This window comes from Octopus sinensis, linkage group LG30 (genome assembly GCF_006345805.1).
Source record: "Octopus sinensis linkage group LG30, ASM634580v1, whole genome shotgun sequence".
In the NCBI taxonomy this organism is placed as follows: domain Eukaryota; kingdom Metazoa; phylum Mollusca; class Cephalopoda; order Octopoda; family Octopodidae; genus Octopus; species Octopus sinensis.
The window spans coordinates 11,024,575-11,037,813 of NC_043026.1; the positions used below are offsets into that span (position 1 = coordinate 11,024,575).

A 13,239-nucleotide genomic window follows, 5' to 3' on the forward strand; every position below is an offset into this window, starting at 1 on the left:
AGTTCACTCAGCTGTAGAAATGAGTTGCGACGTCACAGGTGCCAAGCTGTATCGGCCTTTGCCTTTCCCTTGGATAACACTGGTGGCGTGGAGAGGGGAGGCCGGTATGCATGGGCGACTACTGGTCTTCCATAAAACAATCTTGCCCAGACTTGTGCCTCAGAGGGTAACTCTCTAGGTGCAAACCCATGGTCACTCATGACCGAAGGGCGTCTCATCTCATCTCATCTATGTATATACACACACATATATATATATAAATACAGATATATACACTTTGTATATATATACATTATATATACATATTTATATATAGATACACACACACACATATAGATTAACCCAATAAATATCTAATTCATAATATTTGTTTTCATGATTGTGTGGTGGTGGGCGATAATAATTCACCGTTGTAAAAGACCGTTGTAAAAATCTTTTGCGGCTGTTAACGCTTTCTCTCTATGAATGCAGACAGACGCATCACATGAATAAAACCACCACCACAGTCTTCTCTCTTGCACGTTACATCAGATTCCTCATATGCCTAACCTTTCTTTCAGTACACCAGCAGTTTAACATACATGAACACTGCAATTCCAGATGAGCATGCAAATTGCATTTTTTCTGGCCCTCACACGTCCCCTACATTCAGGGCCCAAGTCTCACTATCATGTAAAATTGCATTTTGTACATAAGCATCATATGACCTGCCTTTCAATTAGAAACAGTAATGTTTTTTTCTTCCAACAGAGGTAATAGCTCTTTGAAAATTTTCTCTCTTATTCTTATTCTAGCAACTTCACTTTGAGATCATCCTCCCCCACTGAAAATGTCACCTAGGTAAAAGAAATGATCTGCTACAACTAAGGAGCCTCCAGTGCATTTCAGTGGGTGGAATGTGTTTGAGGAAATCCATGTTGCTTCGTATACAACTGGATATCAATAACCATAAAGGTTTGATGAGCGTATCCAAAAGATGACTCAGTTGTTGTGCTGGCGATTGAGGCCCAGCAACTATTGGTCTCCTTTTGCGGGTAGTAGGTCTTTGTATTTTATATATTGCTTCTTCTGTTCGTTTATGGATCTCTGTATTTCGGAGATTTGTGGATCTTAGGAAATCTGTGGAAATTGTTCTCTTTCATTACAGAGTTGCATAAATATCCCTTTTCCTTGTCTGTGAAAAAATCTTGGTATTCGTTAATAAACGTTCTGATTCTATTCACTGTTGCTTGTACCGGGTGTTCTATGAGATTAGGGGTGGGTGTCGGGGTACATTTGATACCTTTGTATCCATTTTCATCAATAAACGTTCTGATTCTATTCACTGTTGCTTGTACCGGGTGTTCTATGAGATTAGGGGTGGGTGTCGGGATACATTTGATACCTTTGTATCCATTTTCATCAATAAACGTTCTGATTCTATTCACTGTTGCTTGTACCGGGTGTTCTATGAGATTAGGGGTGGGTATCGGGATACATTTGATACCTTTGTATCCATTTTCATCAATAAACGTTCTGATTATATTCACTGTTGCTTGTACCGGGTGTTCTATGAGATTAGGGGTGGGTGTCGGGATACATTTGATACCTTTGTATCCATTTTCATCAATAAACGTTCTGATTCTATTCACTATTGCTTGTACCGGTTGTCTTGGTTCTTTCTGATAGTAGGTTCGGTCTGTTAGGATTTCCAATATTTCATCTTTATAGTAGTCTTTGTCCATAAATACTATCGACCCACCCCTTCTAGCTTCTTTTAGGATGATTGAATTGTAATTCTTCTGTCTTTGTAAAGCTTCCTTTTCTTCTTCACGAAGGTTCTGTTTGCATTTTCTGAGAGGAAATTTAGAAACTGTGTCCATATATATATGTCTAAATGTTTGTCATTCTCTTTTAAGTGAGATCAATTTCTGACAATTGACTCGTCATTTATATTCTTTTTGTCAAAAAACTTCAATAGAAGGCTCATCTCATTTTTGCTGAAGTTTCTATTTGACAAACTCTATGTGCTTATTAAAATTTTTCTTTACGTCGGATCCGGGGCACGATTGTGGTATTTTTTTTCTCTAAAAAAGAATTGTGTTATTGTGTCTCCATTTTATGGCTCTGGGGCTCTGGTTTCCTCGTAGGTGAAGGAAAAGTTCGTGTTCTTTGTATGCGTTTCGTTGTCTATAGGGTGTGTCATCTTCCTATCTTCTATGTTTGTTAGGCCATTCGAGATGTTTGGGATTGTTGGTCGTAAATCGTAGTTTTCTAAAGTTTCTATGAAGATTATTTATATAACAGAAACCATCACATGATGAAGCTGGCTTTGTTTTGACTTTATAAAAAAAATATCATTTCTATGTTGAACAATGCTTCATGCCGACTATACACTAACGTACACGCACACACACACACACACACACACACACACACACACACATTATTTAAAGGTCACTACTAATAGTTTCATATTTTGAGAGAACACAAACGTATTCTTCAGGCGCAAATATATCATAACACACTAAAAATTTGAATATCTTTGAATTCTCTCAACATACCAAACTATTGGTAGCGCTTTAATTTCAGATGGAGTACTTTTCTGGTTGAATTTTCTATGTGGGAGTGGGTGTCGATTTGCTCGACTAAAGGTGGTGCTCCAGCATGGCCGGTGTTACATGAGTGAAACAAGTAAAAGAGTAAAGAGTTAAAGAGTAAGCCTTTGATCTCAATTAGTCAGATTTGACGTATTTTTGGATCAATAACTATAGTAGAGAAAAGTCTTGCCATACGGTATGGAATGTTCCTTTTGATGTGTGAGGAATGGCAAGAGTAGAAATTCAAGTATTGGTGCGTGACCATTTTTTAAAAATAAAATAAGGAATGAAAAAAATGAAGGAAACAAAACAGAGTTTCATCGGAGCGTTTATTAAAATTTGTTTTTAATCGTTTTTTATTTGGAAAATATTGATGTTCGTCTTCTCTCTTGAGGAAAGCTGGTTAAATTCAGTTTAAGAACTTCCGCCATCTGGAAAGAAAAATGGTGAAAGTTTTAAGAGAGAGAGAGAGAGAGAGAGAGAGAGAGAGAGAGAGAGAGAGAGAGAGAAATGCAATTACACGTCTTTATAATGTTGCTCCAGCTAGGCCAGAGTTATGTCTAAGTTAGAGCAATGGAAGAATGTGAATGTGAATGTGTGTGTGCGTGTTACTGGTTTCTGTTTTAAGTCCAGGTCTGCTGAGTTAGAGCAGACACATGATCAAATGTATTCCACTTGTGACCTCCACCACTAACACTATCACCTGATTATCACTATTAGTCCCACCGCCATATATATATATATATATATATATATATATATATATATATATATATATATATATATATATATATATGCCACGAGAACATCGTTGTCTTCGTCTGCCGAAAAAGGCATTTTTTTTCCAAATACGCCAGCAAAACTAAGTTGTACTGTCCATTAGTCGTAAGATACCCGCTGTTTTTGTCCTGTTATTACTATTATTGTTTTTTGTATTTATATTCGTGTGGTATCGTCCGTTTTTCTGTCCCTGTTTCGTATACATTCTATCCTTTTTCCAAGAAATCTAATGCTCGTAGCTTAGTTTTTCCTTGGAGCTTGCCGGATCGGAGCGATCTCAAGATTAAGCAGCTGAAATTGCGAGGATGATCCGGTTCTTGACTGAAGATTGAAGGCTTCGAATGTCCCGTCCGTGTTTTTTGTATCGTCTTCTAAATGTTTTATTTTCTTGTCCCAGTTTGTATTTTTCTACATATAATATATATATATATATAAATATATATTTATTCAAACCGATTTTCGTCATAGTTTGACTTATCAAGAATAGTTAGGTGAAAAGGTTTTTTAAAAATGAGAAAGGGGAAAAAAAAGTTGCATTATTTTTTGCAAAAGAATAATAATAAATATGTATAAAAATTAAAAAATAAGTACTCCGATACATTGTGAGTTCGTTGTGTATCTTGAGTATAATGATTGTTAAAATTTTCTTTCAATCGAGCATTCTGCATTTTTACAATTTTTCCTTGCTTATCATTTCTCCACGTGCGGTCAACACAACCCCACCATTTATTGATCTATATATATATATATATATATATATATATATATATATATATATATATATATATATGTATGTATGAATGTATGTATTCTTTCTGTGTTTTGCCCACTGATCTTAAACAAGATTGTCTACTTACAACACATTTTTGGCAGTGTGACCGGAACATTTTTATAGGAACATTGGTCAATGTAATACATTGAAACATCGCAAATGGTTGTGACGAGTGACCACTCGTCCACTTCTAAGGCACACATGTTGTAGAAAGGCTCTGGTGACACCTGTACAAAGAAATAGCAGCAACAAAATCGGTGAGAATTATTCAAAATGACTTGAAATAATTGAAATATTTTCGGGTAGTTATTACACAGAATCAGTTGTATGTGAGTGTGAGTGTGAGTGTGAGTGTACGCCTCTTTATCCCACACGATTTGTCGACTTCTTCCTTTGTTCTGACTTTCTGTCTTTAGTCCTACAGGACATTTACATTTTCCTTTGACTTACCCATATTCGTCTGTCTGGCAGCCACGTGGCTGTTTTGTCTGTATTTGTATAATTGTTATAATTATTTTATTTTGTCTTGTTTGGCGCGAAATTGTAATGATCTTTGGACGTTGACTGATGAAAAATTAGCTACGAATTGTCCGTTAGTTATGTCTTTGTCAAATTCTCCGTTTCTTATGTTTATATTAAACCTTTAAAATATTATTTATATAACGTCACAAACTCCACATTTAATTTGTCCTTAGTCGAAAGACACCTGTTTTCTTTGTATTTGAAATTTTGCACCGTTTTTCCGTCTTTTCGTCCTTATTTTCGTATACATTCGCTTGCTTTCTTCCAAAGAGTCTAGTGCTCTTAGCTTAGATTTTCTTGGGGCCGGTCAGACTGGAGCAGTCTCAAGTGTAACCGGCCGAAACTGCTGATATAATCTGGAACTCGACTGAGGATAGGAAGCTCCGAATGACCTGTCCTTGTTTTTTTATCTGTATATTTTGCATAGTCCCAATGTCCAGATGTTTTGTTGTCGCCTGTTACGTTCCCTCTTCTTTTCTTTATATATAAATATTAGAAAAAAATAAGGTACTCAGGAATCCGGATAGCTGTAAATTTACAGATTTTTATTAACATGTCACATGTCTTTATAAATCATATATTTAGCAGGCTTGAGTCTCGTTCGTTATCGGAGTCAACCAACGAAAACAAGGTGGAGCTATCCGTCTGGTTGATTCCGATAACGAACGAGACTCAAGCCTGCTAAATATATGATTTATAAAAACATGTGACATGTTAATAAACGATCTCTAAATTTACAACTATCCAGATTTCTGAGTACCTTATTTTTTTCTAATATATAATACCTGTACATCACCCCCAAGCCTTCTTGACAGCAGGTGTTGGTGTATTTACGTACCTGTAACTTAGGGGATCGGCAAAAGAAACACATAATTACTACTAGGCTTTAAAAAGTATGTTCTGGGGTCAATTTCTTCGACTAAATCCCTTCAACGTGGTGCTCCAGCATGGCCGCAGTCAAATGACCGAAACAAGTAAAAGACAAAAGATATACTCTTTACTCTTTTTACTTGTTTCAGTCATCTGACTGCGGCCATGCTGGAGCACCGCATTTAGTCGAGCAAATCGACCCCGGGACTTATTCATTGTAAGCCCAGTACTTATTCTATCGGTCTCTTTTGCCGAACCGCTAAGTGACAGGGACGTAAACACACCACCATCGGTTGTCAAGCAATGCTAGGGGGACAAACACAGACACACAAACACACACACATATACATATATATATATATATATATATATATATATATATATATATATATACGACGGGCTTCTTTCAGTTTCCGTCTACCAAATCCACTCACAAGGCATTGGTCGGCCCGGGGCTATAGCAGAAGACATTTGCCCAAGGTGCCACGCAGTGGGACTGAACCCACAACCATGTGGTTGGTTAGCAAGCTACTTACCACACAACCACTCCTGCGCCTATGTATATATGTATTTTTGTGTGCAAACAAACACAGAATATGTAACAAGTGTTTAATAGATTTACTTTATATGCCGGACACGTGTTTCAGTAAAATTACTTGTGTTATTACATAATGCATGCGTTTTATCACACACACACACACTTAAATATAAAAAATATATATATCTGAAAGGCAATAATATCAGAAACGTTATTCGTTATTTTAAAAATTGTCACAGAGTCACTTTCCAAAATAATTTACCTGTTTAAAGCAATGTCGGAACGGTGAAACAGAATCCAAGAATATATCCGAACAAAGGAAGTGGCCCTTCACTTTGTGAGGAGTTGCAACATCTCTGTATCTGCAGCCTCTTTCCTCTGTCCAAGAACTGACTAACTCTTCCAGGCTACTTTTATGCTGCATATTATTCGGAACCATGTCATCGAATTGTTCGTTGTTGTATGAACCGAACAAACCTCTGACTCGACCGAAGAACCACCCACTGACCTCGAGGGTGACGAGTTCAATCCTAGGGTTGAACCTGATTTTGTAGCCTCGTTTGTTTTGAAGGATATAAGTGTCGCCTTCTCGGTAAATGTTTGTGTAATATTTAGTGAACGGCAGTTGAACATCAGAGCTGTTAGCAGTGACCTGTCAAAGATATGAATATAACAAATGTCAATATGACCAGGATAAATGATATGATATATGCAGCAGAGCCTGTTGCAACAAAAGGAGCTGGATACTCCCTTAAACCCATGCAAACAGGAGTATCACCACCCATACAAACCCTGTGGATAAATAAGACACAGGAGAAAACAAAAAGAAGAAAATAAGAGATAAGATCCGCCAATCCTTAATGAAACTAGTAGACAATCAATACTACTAAGCAACAAGAAGAGAAGAAAAATACTACGTAAATACAAAATTACAGAACACCGTATACCGGAAGTAAAAGACGTAAGAGAATTAGACGGAAGCCAGGTATACAAATACTTAGAAATCAACGGAAATGAAAGAGAAGATAAGAAAAGAGTACTATAGACGACTTAGATTAATACTGAAAACAGAGCTCAATGCGGAAAACAAGATAATAGGTATCAGTACTATTATTATAATAATAATAATAATAATAATATTAATAATAATAATAATAATAATAATAATAATAATATTAATGATTATAATAATAATAATATTGATAATGATAATGATAATAATAATAATAATATTAATGATTATAATAATAATAATAATTATAATGATAATAATAATAATTATAATAATAATAATAATAATAATAATATTAATGATTATAATAATAATAATAATGATAATGATAATAATAATAATACAATAATAATAATAATAATAATATTAATGATTATAATAATAATACTAATAATGATAATGATAATAATAATAATAATAATAATGATAATAATAATAATAATAATAATAATAATAATAATAATAATAATAATAATAATAATGATGATAATGATAATGATAATAATAATAATGATAATAATGATAATAATAATAATAATAATAATAATAATAATAATGATAATAATGATAATAATAATAATAATAATAATAATAATAATAATAATAATGATAATAATAATAATAATAATAATAATAATAATAATAATAATGATGATAATGATAATGATAATAATAATAATGATAATAATGATAATAATAATAATAATAATAATAATAATAATAATAATGATAATGATGATAATGATAATAATGATAATAATAATAATAATAATAATGATAATAATAATAATAATAATAATAATAATAATAATAATGATGATAATGATAATGATAATAATAATAATGATAATAATGATAATAATAATAATAATAATAATAATAATAATAATAATAATAATGATAATAATAATAATAATAATAATAATAATAATAATAATAATAATAATGATGATAATGATAATGATAATAATAATAATGATAATAATAATAATAATAATAATAATAATAATAATAATAATAATAATAATAATAATAATAATGAACAAAAATGTAGACGCTATACCTGAATCTTCAACACCATACACTCTCCCCAAAATAGGGCAGCCCACATCCTACGTAAGACACTATCAATCCAATGATGCAAACGAAACAAACCAACCCACAAACACAGCCCTGGTTTGAAGATGTAGCATTTACCCAGTGAAATAAACTCCCACCATTACATGCTCAACGTACAATACAAGCTGTAACACACATCAAGGAAAAAGCAAACCAATACAATACAGTATGGGGAAGAGTTCGCACACTCCCAACAGCAGCAAAGTACATACAATGCCGCACACACCCAAGCAACACGGAGGTGGTGCAGTAGACGTTTGCCTCAATCTACCAAACATTTCCACATCCTTTTCAGTTGAGGCTATCTCGGAACTGAGGTATTTGAAATCATCAAGTTGCTTGATCAGGTCTCTGCTGATGTTGGTGATGGATTCTTGATGATTGTGAGCCACGAACTTCATTCTACTCTGAGTTAAAAGTAGTCCCACAAGACGAGTAGCTAATTCTAGAAGTTATCTGGAAATGAACCCTGTCAGTCAAACTTAAGAGGTATTTTTTTCCGTGCAACACTAGAGTCAGTCCTTTTATAAGGAGCAACTGCCTGGGTGCTTACCTAAAACACTGACATCCAAATTGGATGGAACATACACCCGAATGTCATTATTGTCAACCGAATGTCCACTGATTTGTCATTATTAAGCTGATATTTGAAACAAATTGATAAGATTAACAAGAAGTTTTAATACAGATCATCTTCAAACCAGGGCTGGTCTCAGGTAGGCTGGCACTAAAGGGGTTAACTCCAGGTTATTCCTGGTAAAGATAAAGTTGTTTTTTTAACCCTTTTACTACCAATTAATTTCAAAAGAAACGAAGAATTTAATAAAATAATTTTGTCATTATAAAGCTGGTGTTTGGAACATACATTAAAATGGAATGTTGATAGAAGGTTTTAGTTAAGATCTCTTTAAAATAGGAAGTTTGTACCTTAGAAGTAGTGGTGGGCTTGGGTAGGTTGGTATTGAAAGAATTAAAGCAGTAGGTTGAAATAATTTTGAAGAGTTTTCAGTAACTACTTTAATCAGAACAAACATAAAACCAAATCGATCATCTCTGATAAAACATATAAAAGCCTGACCCATGTAAAATGGTGTGAATGTTCTGTATTTTTACCTTGCCATCGGAGTAAATAGTATAAACATTTGATCGTGAGTCTGTGATCGTTATGTATGTCATCTTTTTCTGATACTCATCAAACTTGGCGACCACCTTGAAGTTCTTTTTCGCCTCGGCCAACGTATAACCGCAAGATCCTTGGAAGTCATAATGGTATCCGTCGAATGTGGTTACGTATTTGTCTTTGAAGAAGCTGGCTTGGGCTGTAGATTAGAGAGAAAATAGACATATAGAAAAACACAACACAATCAATCAAGTGCTTATTTTTTCAGCCGGGATTTTAATTTTGACACAGGGCCAGCAATTTTCAGCAGAAGTTGATTACATTAACCCCAGTGTGCCACTGGTACTTATTTTATCGATCATGGAAGAATGAAAGGTAAAGTCGACCTTGGCGGAATTTGAACTGCGAATCTAAAGCACTCTGTAATGATTCTGCCAGCTCACTTCCTTAATAGTAATAACCAGAACAACAACAACAATGATGATAATAATAATAATAATAATAATAATAATAATAATAATAATAATAATAATAATAATAATAAATAATAATAATGATAATAATAATACACATCCTACGCAAAACACTTTCAATACAGTAACCATCAGAGCATCACAACAAATCACAGCACATACCCAAGGTACACAGAGCTGCGCTCGGTAGTGAAGTGAAAGCACACTATAAAAATAAAACTACTGAATAATAATAATAATAATAATAATAATAATAATAATAATAATAATAATAATAATAATAATATAGATGATCTAAAAGAAGACAATAAAACTAATAGCGACATGACAGATGATCCAAAGGCAATCTACGACAGAATAAAGGCAAGACTAGAGGAGAACGATAGCGACATTATTTGCAACCTTAAAAAGGTTGATCGATGGAAATTGAACCAAGAAACGAAAAATGTCAATGAAATTCTGAAATACATCAGAGCAAACAACATCACAGAAACAAATAATTTGATCAAGGCAGCAGATATTGTTGTAGCAGAAAACGAGGCTGTTGATGCCAAGAAATAGAAACATAATGAGAGGAACAAAAGAAAACATTCATGGTGGAAAAGAAGTAGACAGGAAGGATTAGACATTCTCTCGAAGGGAATATCTGTGTTAGACTGAAAAGAGAAAGGGGGAATTAAAAGTGAACAAAAATACAGGGCGCTGAAAAGGAAGTATAATGTTGAAAGAAAGGGCCTGAAAGTAGTAGTGGAGGAACTGAAACAGCGCTTCGTTGCGAAGAAAACAAAGATGGTAAGATGCGACCAAAGAATGAAGGGTTACCACCAGAATAGGTTATTCAGAGTTGATCAGAAGAGATTCTATAAAGAAATAAATGGAGAGCGGACAGATGAAAAGTTGATTACATTGACCCCAGTGTGCCACTGGTACTTATTTTATCGATCATGGAAGGCTGAAAGGTAAAGTCGACCTTGGCGGAATTTGAACTGAGAATCTAAAGCACTCTGTAATGATTCTGCCAGCTCACTTCCTTAATAGTAATAACCAGAACAACAACAGTGATGAAGATGATGATGATGATGATGATGATGATGATGATGATGATGATGATAATAATAATAATAATACACATCCTACGCAAAACACTTTCAATACAGTAACCATCAGAGCATCACAACAAATCACAGCACATACCCAAGATAACATTGAAAGTCAAAGGTTTTGGAGTGAAATCTGGAGCACAGACAAGGAGCACAAGAAGGATGCTGAATGGTTGAAAGAACTGAAACAAATAGTAGTCTGTCCAAAACAGGCAGAATTAGTCATTTCAGTTAGGGAAAGTAATCAGCAAAAAAATATGAGCAACTGGAAGGCCTCGGAACCAGATGGGGTTCAAGGCTACTGGATCAAAAGAGTTGGTGAATGTCATGCACAAATAGCTGTACAACTCAACACCTTGTTAAATGCCGACCAAGCAACACCAGAGTGGTTGACATTAGGTAGGAGAGTGCTGTGCCTGAAAAACATTGAGAAAGCCAATATGGTAGACAATTACAGGCCGATATCCTGTTTGCCACTTATGTGGAAGATATCGGCTGGAATACTGGCAGAGTCAATGTACGAACATCTGGAAAAAATGGAGTCCTGCCACATGAGCAGAAGGGTTGCAAGCGTAAGTGCAAAGGTACCAAGGATCAACTGATAGACAAAACTGTACTTAGAGACTGCAAGAGGAGGAAAAGTAATTTTATGATCCAGTGCAACCATGAGATAGAGAATAGGAAGTCGGACATAGCCTTAATTGAGAAAGAAAACAAACTATGCTGGATCATAGATATAGCATGCCCAGCTAACAACAAGGTATGCGATAAGGAAGAAAGAAAAGTGGAGAGATATGACAGGTTAGCTTGGGTAGCTAAGCAGTTGTGGTCGATTAAAAAGGTAGCGGTAGCACCAATAAATGCCGGAGCCCTTTGAATAGTGAGTAAAAATCTCGAGAAGTACGTGGAACAAATAGGGGCTGCAATAAGTGTGGAGCACTTGCAGAAAACAGCACTGCTTGGAACTGCTCGAATACTCCGGAAGGTGCTCGAAAAATAAGAGGTGTTACCTTAGTTCACTGGTAGTGAACAGCTGACACTGTAGTACATCTCCAGCGTTAGAAGCTGTGCAAAGACAACAACAACAACAACAATAATGATAATAACAAACAACCTACCTTTGAATGGCGGCAACCAATTATTAACATCGGAACTTGGTTTTATGTCGTAATAAATATCGAAAAGACCCCAGTCACTGGTGTACATAAATCCACTGTCCCCTCGAAGGACCATATTCCTTAGGGCACTTACAGAATATTCTGAAATCTCTTTGATTAACGCATTTGATCTCTCATCTACGAATACCATGAAAACTCCTTTAGCCGGATCAAATTTTACATAATCGAGACTCTTCTGGATAAATGAGTCTTCGATGTAGCTTATTTTATATCTCAAGTAGTCGAAAATCATGTTGTTGAATGATATTAGAATTTTGGATGGTCTCCAGTATTCCAGGGCCCATAGCAACTGTGGAGAGAGGAAACAGAAGAAACAATGGATAGAAAGGTTGAACATTCCAAAATAAATACATGGAAAGAAACAGACATGGCCGTGTGGTTAAGAAGCTGATTTTGCAACCGTATTGTTTCAAACCGTATTGTTTCAAACCTACCTCTTTGAAGGCATCCTTGGGAAACTTCAGTAACCTGTAAACTGTGCTTTGGTCATCCGAGGAAAATACATGCGACATTTTGTAGAAAGCATTGTCGAGAGATTCAGAGATTTCATATACATAGTCTAAGGGAGATAAATGAATTGTGGTAGTTGAGAGTCATAATAGCAAAACTTAAGACACATCGTATACAAAATGCACCTTACACAAGACACACATAGCATTAGATACATCACACATAAGACATGTCATACATAAGGCACATCATACTCAACACATCATACGCAAAACGTATCTTGCATAAAGTACATCATACAAAAGATCATGTAACATGAGATACATGAAACATGAGATATCAAGTATAAGACACATCATAAACATATGACGCATCATGCATAAGAAATATCATGCACACATCATACATAAGACACATAAAATACAAAATACAAGATCATACACCAGTTGAGAGTAATTATCAAACACAAGATCTATCATACACAACATCTTACAGAAGATGAGGGACATTGTAAAACATAAAAGTTATGATGCACAACAGAAACCATTATCAAACACAAGACAACGTAATATGCAGGGATTGAGTCGTTGTCAAACAGGAGAGTCAACATACATCAGGCAAGAGTCATTGCAAAAGAATGAGAGTTATCACAATTCATATCAACATTAGATAATGCAGTCCTAGATACACCAGGTCAGAAGGTAGGGATGGTCATAGCTGGAACTC

The 13,239-nt window shown here is 34.7% G+C and overlaps 1 protein-coding gene across 1 annotated transcript in view; it reads right to left on the reverse strand.

Annotated features, from left to right (window-relative positions):
• Positions 1–2,890: 2,890 nt before the first annotated feature.
• LOC115226286 overlaps positions 2,891–13,239 on the reverse strand; it is a 46,729-nt gene continuing 36,380 nt past the window's right edge. The window contains exons 20-25 of the mRNA XM_029797274.1: positions 12,498–12,622; positions 12,004–12,352; positions 9,306–9,511; positions 6,324–6,713; positions 4,217–4,358; positions 2,891–3,010 (exon numbers count right to left, since the gene is read on the reverse strand). Of these exons, the coding sequence (XP_029653134.1) occupies positions 2,994–3,010; positions 4,217–4,358; positions 6,324–6,713; positions 9,306–9,511; positions 12,004–12,352; positions 12,498–12,622 (1,229 nt within the window). The 3' untranslated portion in view covers positions 2,891–2,993. The remainder of the gene's footprint in view (positions 3,011–4,216; positions 4,359–6,323; positions 6,714–9,305; positions 9,512–12,003; positions 12,353–12,497; positions 12,623–13,239) is intronic.